Consider the following 21288-nt stretch of genomic DNA (forward strand, 5'->3'; position numbering starts at 1 on the left):
TAATCACAAATAAAATACAATGAACACTTGAAATACATTGTTTATTATATTTGTTTTGATTAGCTACGTTATATTTATTTTCTGTTCCTTCCCCCTTATTTCCCCCTTCTTTGTTTTTTACTCTAGTTTATACTACTGAAGAAAGGCTGATTAGAGTAGTTTTAACCAAGTTGTAATTTTAAAGATAAAAATTTTTTTCTGTTTATGAAACAGACTTAGGATGGAAATATTAGCTTAGAGATTTATTTCTTTTTTAGTTAGAGGTGTAAGACATTATTTATGCTAATATTTATTGCATATTCATGTTTTGTTACATATAACAGAGTAAAATAGTTCGTGTGCTGAACCTTTGGCAAAAAAATGGAGTATTCAAAATTGAAATTATTCAACCTCTTTTGGACATGGCTGCAGGAACCAGTAATGCTGCCCCAGTAGCAGAAAGTGTTACTAATAATGAAGGTATGGCCAAGTATATCTTTGAACTTAGAAAATGGTATAACTTTTGTATATGAGAAGTTTGGAGTCTGTTTATATTGGTGGAATTTTTCAATAAGAAAGACATTTGAATTTACACCTTGGAAGGTATGGTTTTCTTTTCACAATTCTTATTTCTAATAAAAATATGCTCTTTCATGTATTTGCTATAGTACAGATTCTAGTACCATGATCTTTATTTTTCCTGTATGTTAATGGAATGTTATTTTAGTAAAAAATAAAAAGGAAAATGTGAAGATTAAAGTTTTTGTAGGTCTTAATGACCTTTTCTTTTTTAGGTTCACCTCCACCTCCAGTTAAAGTTTCTTCTGAACCGCCCCAAGCCACTACAAACTCTGTACCAACTGTACCACAGTTGCCCAGCTCTGATGCTTTTGCTGCTGTGGCCCAGCTGTTTCAGACAACTCAAGGGCAACAGGTAAACTACCTATCTCAATATTAAATTCCTTGCAGTTAGGTACTATTGTCAGTTTTTATTTTCCATTCCTAACTAATGGGCACATTCAAGGGAAGAAATATTTCTACTTTTCACCTAGAAAAGCCTTTACTAGGCAGGTAATGGCATAGGGATAACAGGGGAAATGTGGGAAAGGTAAGAAATAAGGGAGCCATACACTGAGCAATAGCAATACCCCTGTGAAGAGAACTTCAGAACTGCTGGCTGGTTGGTATTGTTGCTCATGATTCTAGCATTTTGGATTAACTTCAAAATTATTTGGATTGGAGATGATTTTTACATTTTTCTAGAAAACATTTCTTTACCTTGTTCACAGTTCAGTTTATTTTCTCTTTTTGACTGTCATTTTCTGCCCAGTGGGGTATCAGCATACATATTTAACCTTAAATGACACACATTGTATCCCTGGTATTTATAACAGACTTAACCTTTACTAAAAGGTGTATTCTTTTTCCAGTTTACTTTGTGTCTATGCTATTTTGAGTCACCTTTAAGATTTTTTTTTTTTCCAGTAAATCAATCTTTGATACTATGGTTATACTTTGTTATATGGTTTATCAGTTTTCCCATTCTTTAAGCTTCAGCAGATCCTTCAGACTTTTCAACAGCCTCCAAAACCACAGTCTCCGGCCATTGACAATGCTGTGATGGCTCAGGTCCAGGCTATCACAGCTCAGTTAAAGACAGCTCCTGCACAGCCACCGGAACAAAAAGCTGCTTTCCCCCCGCCTGAGCAAAAAACTGCATTTGACAAGGTAGGCTTCTCTTACATAACCCACCTTAACTGTTTCTACCACTCAAGTTGGGATATGGAAGTTACTTCCTTACTTTCTCTCTGGATTGTTCATTTTGTTGTTTTTTAGTTTAAGGGATTTTCCCCCTTGATAACAAAACATTGGTTATTTTTCCTGGTTATAAGTGTGTAATATATACTCACTGCAAAAATTTTCAGTAAATAGGAAGTAGAAAAGTAAACAGAACTTTCACCATTAACCTCCATACTTGGAGATAACTACTGTAAATTTTTGCTGTATATTCTTCTGAACTCATTTCCTGTGGATATAGTTTTTTATTTGGTCTTAAAATGTATGTATATTATAATACATAATGTATGTGTGTATTATACATAATATGTAAATATATATATACACAGGGTTTTTAACTTGCTTGTTTTGATCTTAATCCTCTTGTCTGTTGTCATTGTTAAGATTAGTAGATTTAGATCTACATTTTTACTGAGTGCTTATTATGAGTAATAGTCCATTACACATACATATCACAGTTTAGCCATTCCCCTATTGATAGACTTTTAAGTTACCTTTTACTTTTTGCTCTTAGAACTTAGTTACCATATGTATAACTTGAGGGTTTTGTTGGTTCAGTGTCTTCCAACTGCTCTGTTGTAGGCATGTTTAAGGAGCTGCAACTTAGGATATATGTATGCTGGATTTGCAGAGCTTCCTGTAGAAATGTTAACCCAGACAACTCTGTCTTACCTGTTTTATGTCTTGTTTATTTATTGGGTTTATGACTATATACAATTTTATTTTATTGGTCTCATTGCCAAAAATACAAAAGTTTGAAAACCCTAGAACTAAGTGAAATTTTTTGTTTAATCGTCTCTAAAATGTTTTTTTTCTTTCCAGATTTTAATTTTAAGATAAAATTTTATTGCTGGTAGTCCAAATTAGGAATCCATTTGGTAAATAATAGTCATTATATCTTAGTGATTTATGAACAACTGATTAAAAGAAGTTTGGATAAAATTTTGAGTCGGAAAGGGGTACATGCTTATGGGGGGGAAAAACACAGTACAGGAAGTTCTAAAGTAAAAAGGGAAGCAATTATCTGCTTGGAACAGATTTTGTGTATGTTCCTTCAGAGTTGAGGAAAACTCTCCCTGCGTATATATTTCCTTAATTTTATATTTTTTTTTGGTAGTTTTATATTTTTGTTTTTTATGTTTGTCTCTTCATTCCATCTGGAACCTGTTTTAGAATATGGTTCAGGATAGTTGAATCTTGAACTTTTTGGAAATAGCCAATTCTCCCTATTTTTGTCATACATTGGATTCTGAATTCTCATTTTTTCTGTGTCTGTTTGTGGACATTTGGACTCTGTTGTGTCCCACTAATATAATTCTTTCTGCATCATAACAATTTAAATACTTGCAGCTTACGTACTATATCCCGTATTTCATTTCCAAGTATTACACGTGCACAGACGGAAAGGGGAGAGGGAGAGATTGGTTGATTTTTTTTTTTTTAAGGAATTAAAATTGACAGAGTTGTGGAGGCTGGCAAATTTGAAATTTGTAGGGCAGAAGGCAGGCTGGAAATTTAGGTAAGAGTTAATGTTGCAGTTCTGAATCTGAATTCTACAGGGCAAAGTTTCTATGTTGCTGTCTTGAGAATTCCTTCTTCGGGAAACCTAAGTTCTTAACTCTTGAGGCCTTGGCTGAGTGGTTGAGGCCCACCCATATTATGGAGGGATTTCTTTATTCAAATTCTATTAATTTAAACATTAATCACATTTTTTAAAAGACCTTCACAGAAACATCTAGGTGAATATTTGACCAAACAACTGGGTACTGTAACCTAGCCAAATTGATACAATTAACCATCACAGGGTACTTTTCAAGATGAACTTTTAGCATAAATTTTAGAATTTATAGGTTAATTTAAGAAGTACCAAGAACTTTACACAGGTTCTCTATTTATTAAAATAAAATTCCTTTTCATACAAGTCTCATACATTTATTACATCATTTATGCCTAAGATAGTCATATTCCCTGTTTATCTTTTAAATGGTCATGATACTAAACATAGTTTTCTAATTGGTTCTCTCAGATTTCTGGGTAGCTACTACAGTTGACTTTTCCTCTTCAATATCTATACCTGTTTCTTTTTCTTATTGTACTGGTGGCTAAGACTTCAAAAAATGTTGAGTAACAGTAATGCTAATGGAATCCCTTGTTGTTGTTGTTGTTGTTGTTGTTGTTAATTTGAATTGTATTTCCTCTAGTGTTTTACCTCAAGTGGGTTGGTTGGTCATTGTTTGTCAGTTACATGAAGTTTAGAAAAGGAAATTCTGTGCTTTTCCTTTGACTAAAAGGTCTGTTTTAAGCTAGAATAGCTTGACTGGGAACAGTTCATTTCAGCTGCTTCATAGATCTTCAGTTTCCTGAAAACCAACAAAAATGTCTTTTGGGATCTCAGTTTAATTTTTTAATTTCTTCAAATCATTTTCCAAAGCAATAGGTATAAAACTTAAAACTTTAAACAACATATCTATAGGTGAAAAAACAGCAAAAACAAGACGTTTTGTTTTTTGTAGGCAGTCTAGACTGAGTGTTAATTTTGACTCCCATCTCTGACTCTGTCTTGATGCTGAGTCACTTAAATATTCAGTGTGCAGCACTGTAAAATAGTGATGGCAGTGCCTAGGCTTTACTGTTGCTGTGAGGGTTAGATATGCTAATGTGTGGAAGACAACAAGGTGTCTGGGTCATAATTAGAGCGCTTAGTTACTACAAGAACTTTTAATGACATGGCCTAGAATTACAAAGAAAGAAACGGTGTTGTCTAAGAAGGGGATTTCCCTTCCTAATTTAGAAATCTCATTGTCCAGGGGCGCCTGGGTGGCGCAGTCGTTAAGCGTCTGCCTTCGGCTCAGGGCGTGATCCCAGCGTTCAGGGATCGAGCCCCACATCAGGCTCCTCCACTGGGAGCCTGCTTCTTCCTCTCCCACTCCCCCTGCTGTGTTCCCTCTCTCACTGACTGTCTCTCTGTCAAATAAATAAATAAAATCTTTAAAAAAAAATTTTTTTTTCATTGCCCAGTAAAGTAGAACCAGAATTTCTAGGCAGAACTACCACAAAACAACACAAGTTTAGGAATTTGAAGTTGAAAATCCATTACCAGAATGGATACAGCTTGAGGGAAAAAACTGCTTGTTGAATGCCAGACTGAGAGATTTGAAAAAAAGAACAGTGTCCGCATCCCAGTTCTGTCATTTGCTGGCTGTGCAGTCTTAGTAATGTTTCTTCATCACCTGGGCCTTAGATTCCTTGTCTGTAAAAAGAAGAAACTCTATCTAAACTATGTCTACATTGTAGGCTTCTTGTGATGAAGTATCATATGTAGATATTTAAACAGAGTATATAGTAGTAGTAGTAGTAGTCGTAGTCGTAGTCGTAGTCGTAGTAGTCGTAGTAGTCGTAGTAGGTGTTTGTGGTGTTACCTTCCATCCTTTCTGAACAGATGTCATCTTAGTTTTAAAAATGGCTCTTCTAAACATGTGATCTTGTGACGTGTTGAGGTTCCTTCCTTCCTTCCTTGTTTCTGATAATCTGGCATGAGCTGTGAAGTTTTAAGGAAGAAACTAGTGCCCACGTAGTAAGTTCTTCATAGCCCTGTCTATACCATTCTCTTTTTTGTCATATTAGTATGTTTTTGTGCAAGCAGCATACAGACATTTTTCTTCAGGCATTTATAGTGATTGGATGAGTCTTGGTACATTTTACAGTTAACTGAAAATGTACACCCATTTTCATATGTGCAAAGTTCCAGAAGTTTTTAGTGTGTTAAAGAGAGTATTTTAATATTTATATTGCTAAATTAACTATAAAATAAGCATATAGAAAATAATCAAAGAAAACACTGCATTTATAGTTGGTGAAGAAAAGCAGAGTAAAAAATTCTTTTTCAGATGGCATTTGTGTAGTAGTGGTTTGTCTGTGAACCAAGGTCCTAAGGGGCGAGTGGGAACGTGAGATGGTACATGACTGTGTTGGGATCATAGATGATAGGAAGCATCTGTTGTTTTTATCAAGACTTTTGTGTAGTGTTTCCCAATCCCAATTTTGAAATGGGATATTGACGTAACTATTCCAGAAGCTACTTGATAGATTTGATTATGATGATGAGCCAGAAGCTGTGGAAGAATCAAAGAAGGAAGATGCTGCTGCTGCTGCCACCGCCACCGCACCTGCTGTGGCTGTTGCGCCTCCAGCGCCCTCCGCCACTGCACCCACCACCGCACCTGCTGCTTCCCCTCCGCAGGCACCCTTGTAAGTTTCTTTCTATGCTCCTCGGTGGATACAGAGTTGGGAATCATTATAAGGGATAAGACAAGTACAGTTGACCCTTGGCACAGCGTGGTGATGAGGTAGGGTTGCCAACCTGCCCAGAGTCCAAAATCTGCATTATAACTCGCCTCCCCCAAAACTTACATAGCCTACTCTTCACCGGAAGCCAAACCTGTACACCTAGTTTGTATGTTCTATGTATTGCAAACTGTTCTTCAAATAAAAGTAAGCTAGAGAAAGAACAATGTTAAAATCACAAGGAAGAGAAAATATGTTCACTGTATTACACTGTAGCCAAAAAACTGTGAGTGGGACTCACACAGTTGAAACCCATGTTGTTCAAGGGTCAGCTATAACTTTAAAGTAACAAAATCATTTTTCATAATCATTATTTTTTAAAATTATGGTATTTTGGGTTGTCTTTTGAATGGGGAGGGGATCCTGTCAGATTTACAGTTAAAAATGGCTTTTATGTTGGGAATAATGCTGAATGTGTCAATTGGTGTAGGCAAGTACATGATTCAGTAAGATGTTAATAATGACTCCTGAACAACATTCTTAATGTCTTTGTAGTATAAATGTGGCTTAGAATCTTACGTGTTTTTGAATGGATAAAATGAAGATTGCTCATCTTTTTTTAGTGGGTTTCCTGGAGATGGCATGCAGCAGCCAGCATATACACAACATCAAAATATGGATCAGTTTCAGCCTCGAATGATGACAATACAGCAGGATCCAGTGCACCATCAGGTATACACATTTTTCTTGCCGCTGAGTTTTAAAATGTGAAGATCTATTCATTAGAGCATATGGATTGCACTTCACAGACCACTCTTATTTAGCTGTGTGTTTGGCTAAGTAGTACTGCAGCTGCAGTCAAAGCTGTTGAGCATATAATTGACTTGTTTTTTTAAAAAGCTTTAATTAAAACAAGCATACTAAATATTACATGCTTATAATTTAATAATAAGTATTTTTTTTACAATCGTTTAGAGAGAGATTATAGTTCTGTTTCAGGGACCTGGCCTGCTTAATGGTGCATCTCTTTCCCTTGTGAGGAGCTTTATTGGGGTAAATGTTGTTGAGATGTTTTAGAGGGTTTTTAGCTCTCAGAATTCAGAGTATAGTTTGAAATCTGCAGTGAAAGGAACATAGTACTCTGGAAAATTGCAAGAAGTTAGTAGGGATTTGTTTATTGGGTTTATTTTAGCAAATCCTTTATTCAGAGTTTCCTAAATTTGACTGCACAGCTAAATTACAGAGGTAGGGATCTAATGCTAAAGCCAAATCTAAAGAATCTGGTTTCCTGTTTTTTTTTAATTGTATAGTTTCTGTTTTATAACCAGCTTTGGGAAAGAACTACTTCATATTCTTGGTTTAGAAAGGGTTCTAAGAAATCTCTTTAGAGTATGTTCATGTTCTTACGTGTATCATCTTTGATCCATTCTGTAAGTTGCTAATATGAAATTGATACTGTGATTTTAGTGATTTATTGATGAATGAAGTTAGAGAAGTATTTTATAAGCTTGTTTAAAATATGAAGAAAACCTGTGGACTTATTTCCAAATGTTTAACAGTTACTGAAATTTTATAAATAAATTAGAAGGAATACTTCTTTGTGATGTTATAATTACACTTTTTTTTTTTAAAGATTTAATTTATTTGAGAAAATGAGAGAGCACGAGGGGAGGGATAGGGAGAAGGAGAAGCAGGCTCCCTGCTGAGCAGGAAGCCTGATGTGGAGCTTGATCCCAGAACCCTGGGATCCTGGCCTGAGCCATAGGCAGTTACTTAAGCAACTAAGCCACCCAGGCGTCCCTATGATTATGTTTTCAATATTGTTGGTATTGGATTGGCACATGCAGAAATAGGTTACATTGTGGTTTACTCTCATTATTATTATGATATTTAAACCCTAAAAGTAGGGATATTAGTTGAAATTCCCCTTGGAGTAAATTTTTAAAAAGTGAACCTATACGTCAATGCTATAGTCACTCTCCCTTCCAAAAGGTTTAATTGCCTTTGAAGTTGAAGGGAGACAGTTTTCAGTACAGTACCTCTCTGACTTTTAAGTTTATTCTGTCACATTGTTCCTCATATAAATGAAATTATGTCTTTAAATATATAAGGTCAAGCCTATGTATATATAATTTTTTAAATGAGTTCTAGAATTTTTAACCTATATACTTGGATATGTAACAGTTCTTCAGATAAGCATTATACCTGTGGAAATTGTTAATCGTTGTGTGTCAATACACAGTTTTTCTGTGATCGAAATTTGTTGAAGATATTTTAGTTTTATATCAAGGAACTAAGGGCTTTCTGAATTATTTTGGTAGCTGTTACTTAAAATCTACTAACATGCTTTCTTTAAAAACAAAAGGTTCCACTTCCTCCTAATGGACAGATGCCAGGATTTGGCCTTCTTCCTACACCTCCATTTCCTCCCATGGCTCAGTCTGTGATTCCTCCAACTCCACCCGTCCAGCAGCCTTTCCAAGCTTCTTTTCAGGCACAGAATGAACCACTTACACAGAAGGCACATCAGGTAAAACTTTATTCTCAGATTGGTTATCTTTTTGGTTGCTTTGACTTATGTGCAGATTCCTGCCTGTTTGCTTGTTATCTTCATTTTTGAATGTGAAGAAAGACTATTTGTTGGGCACATATTCACCCTTTATGTGTCTACAGCTTTTCATCTGGAAAGTGGACGTAGTAATAACACCAATTTCCATAGGATTCTGTGAGGATTGAGATAGAGTATAGAATGCTTAACTAATGTCTAGTTTACCACTGTAATCAATGGTTTAATAAAATCGTATGTAACTTAATACGAATTTCCAGAAGTAGAGAAGTGTTTCCTCTAATCTTGTAGACCACATAAAATTTTTTTCTTTTCACTGATGGACAGTCATTATTAAACTTGTAATGTGGTGTCAAGTAACCAGAATAAAACTTTCAAGGCAAGAGATTTGTAATTTAGCATTTTTTAGATTTTGTCATCTTGCCTTTATAATTTCAAGTTCTCTCATTTAATGATGGGTGGTTGTTTTTGTTTTTTATTGATTTTTAAAGGAAATGGAAGTAGAACAACCTTGTATTCAAGAGGTTAAGCGGCATTTGTCTGATAACAGAAAGTCAAGATCTAGGTCAGCATCCAGGTAATTGATAGAAAATGTTTTTCCAATCCTGTATGTTTTAGGAGACAGATTAAAATCAAACTGGATTATTTTTAGATATGCAGTATTAATAAAATAGCATTTAGTATATTTGTATGTCTGTACATGTAGAGTGGGAGCAGAAGTAGTAATTTAAAAAACTAAGGTCAGTCATCTTAACCCATGCTTTTCCCCTTGAGTTGCTTCAATGCCTGCATGCATATATGCATAGAATGATAGGAATTATGTATTCACAGTTCCTTTACAAGTTTATCAGCCAACAAAAGTGGAAAGATAACAAGTAAAACTATAATCAGATAACATTTTTAATTGCTGCAGAAAAGAAGTTAACTGAGAAGATACCAGTAGTAGCAGTCTATCTCAATGGCGACAGCTTCTTACACTCCTGAGTACATAATTGAGTATAGTACCGAGTTATCAAAGATGAGAGATACTTTTATAAGCTTAACAACCTTATTTATCTCATTTAGAATATGTGCATGCTTTCTAACTTGCAACATATTAAGATTTTTAAATGAATTCCCTGCTATTGAATTATTACATGTCCTGTCATTAAACTACCTAGTTATATTTTTTCTTTTTCAGATTAATACCCGCTTACATTTTCAGTTTTTTCTCTGTTCTATCCATTCTTCCCCTTGTGAAAATGTTAGGTCACCAAAAAGAAGGCGATCTCGATCTGGCTCTAGATCTCGAAGGTCCCGTCATCGACGTTCTCGATCTCGGTCCAGAGATAGACGCCGACATTCTCCTAGATCTCGGTCCCAAGAAAGGCGAGATCGAGAAAAAGAAAGAGAACGCCGACAAAAAGGCCTTCCTCAAATCAAACCAGAAACTGCGAGTGGTAAATTAACCTTATGTTCAGACTTCTTGAATTATTTTTTTCCGTGTTCTGGGTATAAAATGTTTTACAACTGTTAGCAAAATACTGCTTTATTGTCTCTTGTTTGTTTGTGCTTTGGCATACAACCCTTGAGTTTGCTTTGATATGTTAAGCTAGCTGTAAAGCCGCAAAAAGGAGTGAACCTAGTTAATAGTGATGAGGAATAAAGTGACAGCGTGTCTTGAATTTAATTTATGAAATGGAAAGCAATTAACTAGCTCTCCTATACATGGAAAGGTTTTATTTTTTTTTCCAGATTAACTGTTTTAAAGATTTACAGTTTACAGTATCTATTAGCTTGCATTATCTCCTGAATCTCATCATGTATTTAGAATATAATATGTTTAATAAGGTGTGCTAGACCCATTCATTCATGATACAAGTTTGTAGATACTATTAAAATTTTAATTTATAATACAAGTAGGGCATATGTAGCGCTTCTGATTCTGGGAGACTTATTACCTAGGACACAAATAAGAGAAAAACTGTCCGTAACACTCAGCAGTTGGAGAGGGACAGCTGTATTAGTGGACAAAAACGCTGGACTGGTTTTTGATCGAGAGAGTTGGGATCGGGTCTTCTGCTGCTCACTTGCCAAGGGTGGCCTTGGGCAGGTTATTGCATCTCTGGCCCCAGTTTAGATCTGACCACAAAAGGGCCAGATTTTTTCAACTCTTATGTTGTTCACTATCGTTCCATTTCTGGAAGTATTACCACAATTTTCTAGAATTTTTTAGGTGTATATGGGATTTGCTACTTAACCTTACGTTATCATATGACCTGTGCATTTTTTCTATAATGATTTTCTTTTTAATTGTAGAAAAGTACAGTGCTGCTCATTATCAAATGTGTATATTTCTATCATTTTAATTTTATTTTAAGTTTGTAGTACTACACTCTGGGTGGGACAGCTGGACAAAAGGACTACTCAACAGGATGTTGCCAGTCTTTTAGAAGAGTTTGGTCCAATTGAATCAATTAATGTGAGTGTTTATTAAATTATGTAATGACAGTGGACAGGTGTGATTAATGTCATTTTATGAAATTAAGGACTAGAGACCCAAGTTAAAATTTGCCCAGCTTTGTAGAAGATGTAGCTAGTGTAGGGGTTGAGTCCATGTTTAGCACTTTCTGCATTTAACCACATTTCATAGATAACCAAGTCTAATGTGAAACCCTTTTCTAAAAAAAATCTATATTAACAAAGCTTGGAGAACTGTAGGTTTATTAAAAACTGGCAATTGAAACCAAACTTGAATTGCCAGTTTATGATATCTTAATCCCCGATTATAGAACCTGTCTTGGTGGGATGGGTAGGGGGCAGGGGAGTTGGGATCGTTGGAATTGGTTATTATTTATTTTATTTTGTTGCTCTTTGATTTGATTATATTTTTATTAAAATGTTTTGGAGCAGATGATTCCTCCCAGAGGTTGTGCCTATATTGTTATGGTTCATAGGCAAGATGCTTATCGTGCCCTGCAGAAACTGAGCCGAGGAAACTATAAAGTGAACCAGAAATCCATAAAGGTACAGTTTTATACCTTGTAATTCATTTTTTAAAAAATTTAACACATAATATTACTTGGCTCTTTAAAAACTAAATTTGGACACTGAGGTATTTCGTATATATCTTTTTTAAAAAGGTTATCTCCTAAACATTAACATAAAATTTTAAATGCTAGCTTCATGTAGAATTTCATTTTTTAACAAAAAATGTAGATAGGTTCATCAAGGTATAATTGGTGCTTTAAATATCATGTTTAGTAAAAGATTTTGTCATTCAAGATTTTTTTGATCTTACACATTAAAAAAAAAATTTTTTTAAGTTTTATTTAAGTAATTTCTGCACCCAGTGTGGGGCTCAGACTTACGACCCCGAGATCAAGAATCACATGCTCTTCCAACTGAGCCAGCCACGTGCCCCTTGATTTTGCACATTATTTAAGTTTGCCATCTCATTCTTAGAATAAACTATTAAAAATACTTAACAGAGATAGAGAAAAAGATGTAGATACATGGGTATTCTTCCCATAAGGGGCTAGAGTCAGCATTTTCTCAGTGTCGTAACACTTTACCCTTTGATTGCACTGCAAGAGGATTTTGTCTAATGTTGAATAATTCCAAGGTGTCCAAGACTTTGGACAGTGGTCCCCAGTATGCTGGACTGTTCAGCCTTTCCCTGATAAATATTTTCCTTTTCTCTAAGTTTTATGTTGGCTAAATTGAGAAGTAAGGGGTTGGAGGAATGGATAAGGAATTAATGCCAGTTAAATTGGCACAAAGTGGGAGAAAAGGTTAACCAGTTTCCTGGCATCAAAGTGAAATCCGGAGATAGCAAGGCCAGATTGCTCCCCTCTTGCCTCCAAGTTTGAGTGATTAGAAATTCGAGAAACAGTTAACTCTCAAAACTGACATTCTTCTCCCTTCCTTTCTTTTTATATTTTGATTAATGGTGATATAGATTGCCTGGGCTTTAAACAAAGGAATAAAGGCAGATTATAAGCAGTATTGGGATGTAGAACTGGGTGTTACTTATATTCCATGGGACAAAGTCAAGCCTGAAGAACTGGAGAGTTTTTGTGAAGGAGGAATGTTGGACAGTGATACACTTAATCCAGGTAAAGCAGTATTTAATTTCATCTAAAATTCATCTGTTTTCTTGATTGTACGTATGAAAAATGTTTCTTCGCAGTAGGAAGTGATTTTTGAGATTTTTCAAGTACCCACTATGTGCCAATCTCTTCATTATAAACTGAGGAAACAATGCTAAATAAGACAGATGTGGTCTTTGCCCTTAAGGCAACTTTTTAGTGAGACAGATTCAGACATAACTGAAAGAATGCTGATTGTGGGGTTAATCAGTAATTACAGTGTAAGTAGATTGTAAGTAGAATTTTTCACTGCGAAAACCTAATGGATCAAATGAGTCTTAAACTGACCTTACTAGTATTGCGTTTTAAACCAGTGCGTCATAATAATTTCTTTGAAAGCATTTAAATGCCCAGAGAAGCAGTCAAAAGTAAACATGTAAGACGAGGAAGTTACCTGTGCCATGAATATTAAAAATGGCACATTGACAGTAGGATTACAGTGGGGAAAAGAGCAGCAGGTGTGGGCATGACCTGGAGATTGATAGATAGCTGGACAAGGAGGACTGCAGGGTGGTATGGCAAAATAGAAGTAAGTGATTAAAGGAGTTTCAAGCAAGCAGAGTTGGTTTGAGAGCCAAAAAGAAGTGAAATGATGCTGGGCCATTCCCATACCTTGACCTCTTTCCCCATAGTCCGTGATGCCTTCACTTAAGAGTAGAGCTGGGTTTTTGTTCAGGCAAATACGTATCAGGGCTCTACCGTGTGCCAGGCATTCTGGTCAGAGTAAAAAGAATCTTGCTTCTCCCTCCTGGGATTTTTAATCCAGACAAGAACATAGACCCTAGAGCCGGAGGTGTGTATGTTGAGTCCCGTCTCTGCCACTTATTGGTATGTGACCTTGTTTTCCTTAATTTCCAAATTGTTTTCCTCATTTATAAAATGGGAATAATAATGGGACCTACTTACAGATGGTTATGAGAATTCACTGAATTAATACATATATAGAAAACACTTAGAATTGTGCCTGGGACACAATAGGCATTCTCTTGCATGTTTGTTATTGTTGTTCGTTCACCTAATTAATACTTACAAGATTAGCACAGGCATTTCTTTAATAATCATACTGCTGAGTTTTTTAATATAATCAGCATTTTTAAAATAATTTCTAGATTTAAAGTTACAAACTGAAAATGGTAGACTTGTGTTGTTAAATTTCTTTAACTCTCATAGATTGGAAGGGAATCCCCAAGAAGCATGAAAATGAAGTTGCTCAAAATGGAGGGGCTGACACCTCACATACAGAACCAGTATCACCCATACCTAAACCTTTACCAGTGCCTGTCCCTCCTATTCCTGTCCCTGCACCTATAACAGTGCCACCTCCACAGGTAAGAATATTGGGGGCACTATTTAAACTTGTGTGTGAAAGAAAAACCTTTCTAAATCTTATTTATTTAGATGTATGTCTAGATTAATGTTCAAAGACATGAATACATAAATGTGCATATTGTTAATATTTTGGTATGTCGAACCTAATTTTTATAAATTCCAACACATATTTTCATAAACATCAGTAAAAATCAAATTAAATTCATATAGCCTTACATCTGTCTAGATTTTTCAGTGTCTTTATAATGTTTCAGACTTGAGATGCAAACCTGATAGCATTTTATATTCGGCTTCCTCTCGTTTTCTTTTATTGGATCTTTGTTCTTTGGGGACTTTATGTTCTGAGGGAACTTAAAATATATATCCCAACAAGCAGCTGTTTTGAGGTAAAGAGGGTTTCTTCATTTTCAGTTTGTGTGGTGCTATCATGAACTTTTTTAATGGATGAGCCATTTAATAAATTGAGTGCCACTTAACACGAAGGTATATTCTTAAACGTCTGCTATCTGGTCAGTGCATCACTTCAGAGGAGAGAATCTGGATTCTAACAGAACATAGTTTGAATCCCAGCTCTGTTGTTTATTCTTTACAACATGACTTTGGGCAAGTCACCTGATCTAAGCTTTAATTTCCTATCTGTAAATGTGCAAATTCCCTTTCTTGGCTTTGGCTCTGGTGTTCTTCCTAGGTCAGAGTTGTTTTGAGGATTAAATGAGATAATGTATGTTAAATACTCAGCATGTTTCCTGTACCTTTTTCAATTTCTCACATTAAATCTGAATCAGATAAATCTGAGCTATCACAAAAGTGTCACCTAGCCTTGCATGTATTTAGCTGTGATATTTTATAAATGGATTTCCTAAATTGGCAATCTCTTTAGTTGATCTTTTGGACATGCCCATTCAGCACGGGTTCTAAATAAGGTTCAGTGTATATCACCACTCATTTAAAGAAACCTGACTAATCCGTTAAAATTGATCATACTTATTTTTTTTTAAATAATAGCTAACATTTGTTGGGTGTGTATTAAATGACAGGCCTTAGAACTTAACGTGTATTACTACTTTAATCCCCATAATTATGTGAGGTTGGCACTTTTTCATTTTACAGATGAGTAAACCGAGGTCTAGAGATTGTAAATAGCTTACTCGGGGTCACAAAGCTGGTTAAAAGGAAGAGGGGTCAGGCAGTTTGACCCCAGAACCTGGGATCTTAATCACTGTAAATTGCCAGGTAGCTTTTCTTAGAGTTGTATTTCTCACACTTACCTGACCATGGATCATTTTTTAACATATCATATTCTGTCAGATCACCAATAGATACTCGTGAGGTAAAAAGTAAATTTGCTATCATAGAGTAGTGAACAAAAATTTGAATTCTGTCATTTATAGTAGGTACTAATTACCATCTGTTATTAGATAAATTTATTCACACAATAAGTACAAGTTTAGAAATAGCTTTTTCAACAAGATCTTTTCTTCATCTCTACTTACCATATAGTTGGGAAGGCGGCTGCATGTGGCTTCATTATTCTTTCTTTGTTTTCAGGTCCCACCACATCAGCCGGGTCCTCCTGTAGTTGGTGCTCTCCAGCCACCCACTTTCACGCCTCCCTTGGGCATTCCCCCTCCAGGTTTTGGTCCTGGTGTTCCTCCTCCACCTCCTCCTCCACCATTTTTGCGCCCAGGATTTAATCCGATGCATTTACCACCAGGTATACTGAGTTTATTCAAGAAGACATTCTTTTTTAGAGCCCAAAATAAGGTGACGCAACATAAGTTGACATTTATTTTTCTTATTCTAGGTTTTCTTCCTCCTGGACCCCCACCTCCTATAACTCCACCAGTATCCATTCCTCCTCCTCACACTCCACCAATAAGCATCCCAAACTGTAAGCATGTTTTTCCTTTGTGTTCACTCGTCCTCTTGGAGTTGGGAGTAAGAGGGAGAATGGACCAGTAATAGGGTCTATAGTATGGCAAAAGAATGTTGACTGGGGAGATAATTATTCAGCTTCACATGTTGATGTAATTATATTCCTTAGCTACTATCGCTGGTATAAATGAAGACACTACAAAAGACTTATCTATTGGAAATCCCATTCCAACAGTGGTGTCTGGGGCTAGAGGAAACGCCGAGTCTGGTGACAGTGTGAAAATGTATGGCTCTGCTGTGCCACCTGCTGCACCCACGAATCTGCCCACCCCTCCTGTAACCCAGCCTGTTTCACTTCTTGGTAAGTTAATTTTTTTTATCATTAGTCTTTTTTTGCCCCCCACCCCAGTTAGAGGGGTGTGTGTGTGTGTGTGTGTGTGTGTGTGTGTGTGTGTTTTAAACAATGCTAATTTCGGTAAAATGTTCTCTGAGACTGATATTTTTCTTTGAGGAAGGTCTTCCTCTTAAATATGTGCACTTGGTCTTTACCGAGAGTAGCCAAAAGACAGCCTCAGAGATGAAATTGTGTTTGTTATCCTGAAGAAAAGTGTGGATTTGTACATCTTAATTTGGTATAGGAAAGTGATTAATCTCTGTGAGAAGGAATTGGTACAGAGTCCATGATTGATATAACCCCAGACATCCAGCTTTATAAGAGATAGCATTTCTTTGATCACCTAGAATTTTTTCCTATCTGGACCAATTTTTATAAAACCCTGGGCTGTGGTAACCCTCTCTGTTGGCTAGTAAAGAAATTATCTTTGATACATTGTAATAAAATGGCTTTATTGCCTCAGTGACAGTTGCACAGCCTGGGGCAGTGCTTTCTCACCCCTCAGTTTTCTTTACCCACAATTTTACGATCAAGGAAAGTATGATTTATATTGTTTACATCTTTAAGGGTCTTTACCCTTGCTTGCTTGAATTATAAATGGTTATTTCATATACTTGTTATGGTGACCATCTTTTACATTAATAAAATGTTGTATTTTGAAGTGGTTTTGCCGAGTATAATTAACACTTGATTCTCCCTAGTGGGTAGTTAATTCATCCTTAGTATTATAACATTGTAGTCCTGTAAGCCCATTGTATTTTTCAGAGGTATATGTATGTGCACATACGTGCTTTCATAATCTTAGATGTTTTTTAAGGAGAGAGCACATTCGTTGCCTCTGAGATGTAGGACTGTGGAACATTAGTTTGTGATGCAGGACTTTTACTTTTCACCTACACCTTTCAGTGTTGTTGGAAATTTTTACTTTGTGCACATACTACATTTATAATAAAAACCAGTTTGTTTCCAAATAGCATGCTGTCTTCTGCCCTCTCTAAGACTGAGCTTAGTCTGATAATAAACTTGACTTTTATTTCCTTTAGTACACAGACTGGGTAATGGTAAAAGAGGATTTGGGATTAAAATTTGTCACCAGTAATGTAGCGGTAGTCATCATAATGACTGGAAATAGTTTGTGAGGAATTTGCTTAAGAGGTCTGCACCATAATGGAAATCATGTAGTAGAAGGAACATTGTTCTAGGAGCCAGGAAACCTTAAAATCTTTGGATCTCAGTTTTGTTATGCATTTTGTTTTTCATATCTATAATAAGATGGTTGCATAAGAATCACAGAATCTGAGTTGGATAGTATTTTCTGATCAACCCCTTTCCTCCACCTCACACTGACACCCCTGATTGTGAATTCTCTTTTTAATGAAATTTCCTAGTGTAGCATTCATGGGTATTAGGTCACCTGAGATTATTTACAAAGTGGCATTCATTTGTGCTTTTTTCTGGTGTTAGTAAATCCACTGAATGAAATCTTTCTTCATCCCCAAGAGTTTAATAACCACTACTTTCAAACAACCTTGAAGACTAAGTAGCCTGCCTCTGATTTAACATTTAGGTCTTGAAGACTCCGCCCTTTATTTCTTATCACTACTGAGGTGCATAATTTAAACTCCGCATCCAACATGTGAAACAAAATAAAGCACAGATGAAAAGTTGGTGAGCTTGAAAAGCAAACTTAGTAAGTTAAGTACTGCTAGAAAAATAATTACATTTCTTAGCATTTATCATTACCTGACATACCTCTTTGTATGTCTTTCCCTCCTTCTCCCTCCCAAATAAATACATACTAGAATAGAAACTCCATGAGAGAGGGACATTTGTTACTTGAGTAAGTGGATCGATAGATGGATAGATAGTGCAGAGCTGCTTATACTTTACCTCTGCTGGTGATCTTTGTAACTTTCAAAGCAAAATTTAGAAATTGGAGGCTGTTCCAAATCTGGACCGATCAAAATGTGACATAAAAATGAAAACTGTTTTTGTTAAAATAAGTACTTTTAACTAAGAAATGCAGTTTAGTTCCAGTCACGAGAAAGCCTTTCATATTCCTTCAGTTAGAAATCTTGAGAAGAATATCCTATAAATTTTGGCCTTTAGAGAAAGGAAACTTTTTACTGTGTGTGCAAATAAAGGAGGATTTATCCAAAAGAGGGATCGCAGTTCCATCATTCTGATAAAGAAATGCAGTAATCACATGTAATACTGCAGCACTGAAGGACTGCTAATTAGGTTGGGATATTGTTGATGTTGATCAAGTAATAGAATATTAGAACTAAGATACTTTCAACTTTATTCTTGGTGCTCTAATGTTTTTTCTTATGATAATAAAAAGAAGTGCTATGCTGTACCAGGAAACTTTAAGCCTAGAAGGTGATATGAAACTCCAGGTTCTTCATCTGTTACAAAAAAAAAAGGAATAAAAATGACACAACAGGTGTTGTGATTCGGTGAGCTTATGTATATAATACAACTCATGGGGCCTTCCACAGGGTAGGCCACCCATGAATGGTGGGTGCTTATTACAGGGAAGGAGTGTCCTAGGCAATATTTAGAATACCTAGACAAGAGCTCTACTTTGTAATGCTAAGATTATATTACTTCAGCTGTGATTCGTTTTAAACTGTTTTATTTGTTGGCAAAGGAAACAAGTTTTTTAGGGAAAAAAAATGTATCTTGACATAGTCCTCAGATATTTTCGTGGTAGAATAGACCAGGTCATAAGTTCGCACATTTTCAAGTTCCGTCACTTGGCCTGCTGAGGAAATGCATTAGTCATAGTGGTATTTCATTGAAATAGCATAATATGATATTTGTATTCTTCCCATTAATGATACTCAGGTAATTTTCTTACAAGGGAAGGTGAACCTATCTTGGATCTTAATTTCTGAAACATGGCAATAATATTTTTAAAGTAGCAGGGGCCAAACAACTATTCATCACATCTCCCAAAATTCAGTAGTAAGGCCTGATTATACGGAGAGGAGGCAATGCAGTGCTGCAAGGATTGGCTTAAAGAATTTTAAGAATTTTCTGAATGATCAGGTGTAAGTGTGGGTGTTAGTTTGGAAGTGGTAACTACCTATTTCTGAAGTTGGGCTGAGATACCGCACACTACCAAATTTCTAAACCTCCATCTTGTAGAAATTCTGATTATTTTAATAACTGGTAATCTGAAAATAGGAAGTTATATGATACACAGTAATAATTCATTATCACTTGATTTTGAAGAAATCCATTCTTTGTACCTCACACTCCAAAATAGCTAGTCAGGACAGTGGTGGTTTCATAAAATCTATTGGTAACAGTTGTTGATCATTTAGGAGAGAAGGAATATTAATGATAATAGCAATTCAGTTTATTCTCTTTACTGTATTAAGTGTATGTGTTTACTTTTCAAAAACTTGTATAACATGTATCTCTAATATGTATAGCATATTTTTGATTAAAAAGTTCATTGTAAATGTGAAATTTGGGCTACTTTGGTGTTGCAGACAATAAAAAAAATACACAAAAAAATGTTTGTTTGTGTTACATATCTCTGCTGTGTTACCAGTATATCCAAAATACCATTTCAAGGAAAAATTATGCTAACTTGGACGCCTTCCTTTTGTGGAAAATTAAAGCCTTTTCTCTTGTCGGATACATTTATTCATTAATTGTTAATGTGCAAATTCTCTCTAGTTTTGTCACATTGCTATAGATGATGGTGAAATTTATAAATAAGAATTGGGTATTTCTAAGATTGCTTCCAACTTACTGATAATTTTGGTTACCAAAGATCTAAAGCAGAAGTCACAAATTGGTGGCCTTCAGGCTGAATTGCTAGACAGTGGTGTGATGCCCTTCAGACTTGATTTCCACACATCCCTGCATGAACTCAATAAGCATTTGAGTTGATGTTTCCAAATTTGGACACTTCAAGAAATTATGTGTACAGAATTGGTTTGTGAATTATTGTATACTTAAATGGGTGTGTTTGCTTTTATGCAATAGTTATGATCCTTAAAACTGCCCAGAAGATGAATAGTTTTACCATCACATTCAATAATTACCTTAAAATTGATAATTTGATTTTGGTGATTTCACTTAGCTTGGATTTCTCTGTCTAGAATTTTATTTTTTTATAGTTAGTAATTTTTAACATTTAAATAGAACATTAGAGCACCAATCTAGTGTGAATAACATTCAAAGAAAACCTGAAGAAAATTCTAGAAAGTAGTTTTTTTGATGGTAATATTTGATTTTTAATAAAACTTTCATCTTTTAATATTTTTTTTCTTACTGTGGACTTTGCTATAATGTTTGGTTATTTTAAATTAAAAGCTAGATGGATCTACTAGGTGTTTGATTTGGTACCCCAAAAAGGCTGTTGACCTTTGTCCTATAAAGTCTTCTCTTTGAAAGCTAATTGGTACTCTAAATATTACATTGGTAATTATTCCACTAGTGTTACATAGTAGAAATGGTTCCCACATACTCATCACAGTACCTTCAATTTAGTATATAACATTGTTCGGTGGATACAGTAGATAACTAATAGCTATTAATCCACAACAGTTCTTGCCTTGGATATGAATTGATGCATGAATACACTATATTTTCTCAGAAGGTGAAGTACTTCAAATGAAACACACAGGGGGAAGGTCTTGTACAAAAACTTGAAAGCTGCTTATCACATTGTCTCCATGTCCCTCTGTGCTTCCTAGGCTATAGAACTCCAACCTAAAGAGTCTCTCTTAAATTTAAATCTTTCTGACCTATATCACTTTGGGCTTGAGGAAGGTGGAGGGGCAGACACTCTGGGCTCTAGATTGATTTTGGTAGGCAGTGGTGTTGCTGTGAAGAATTTCAGGTAAGATTTTTTTCCAGCTAACGTTGAAAGTAAAATTCCCTAGGGAAATCTCATTCAGTGATAGGTGAGT

The 21288-nt window shown here is 35.5% G+C and overlaps 1 protein-coding gene across 2 annotated transcripts in view; it reads left to right on the plus strand.

Moving 5' to 3' along the window:
- The window catches only part of SCAF4 (SR-related CTD associated factor 4), a 55825-nt gene that overhangs the window by 25247 nt on the left and 9290 nt on the right, over window positions 1–21288 (plus strand). Inside the window, exons 5-19 of one of the 2 annotated variants that reach the window (XM_040621037.1) lie at window positions 324–459; window positions 774–913; window positions 1531–1707; window positions 5849–6024; window positions 6684–6792; window positions 8426–8590; window positions 9118–9203; window positions 9875–10065; window positions 10987–11087; window positions 11519–11632; window positions 12567–12723; window positions 13927–14084; window positions 15634–15799; window positions 15890–15976; window positions 16130–16321. In XM_040621037.1, coding sequence (XP_040476971.1) covers window positions 324–459; window positions 774–913; window positions 1531–1707; window positions 5849–6024; window positions 6684–6792; window positions 8426–8590; window positions 9118–9203; window positions 9875–10065; window positions 10987–11087; window positions 11519–11632; window positions 12567–12723; window positions 13927–14084; window positions 15634–15799; window positions 15890–15976; window positions 16130–16321 — 2155 coding nt within the window. The remainder of the gene's footprint in view (window positions 1–323; window positions 460–773; window positions 914–1530; window positions 1708–5848; window positions 6025–6683; window positions 6793–8425; window positions 8591–9117; window positions 9204–9874; window positions 10066–10986; window positions 11088–11518; window positions 11633–12566; window positions 12724–13926; window positions 14085–15633; window positions 15800–15889; window positions 15977–16129; window positions 16322–21288) is intronic. The other variant, XM_040621038.1, reaches the window with a different exon arrangement.

Source organism: Ursus maritimus, unplaced genomic scaffold, assembly GCF_017311325.1.
Source record: "Ursus maritimus isolate PB19 unplaced genomic scaffold, ASM1731132v1 scaffold_4, whole genome shotgun sequence".
NCBI lineage: Eukaryota > Metazoa > Chordata > Mammalia > Carnivora > Ursidae > Ursus > Ursus maritimus.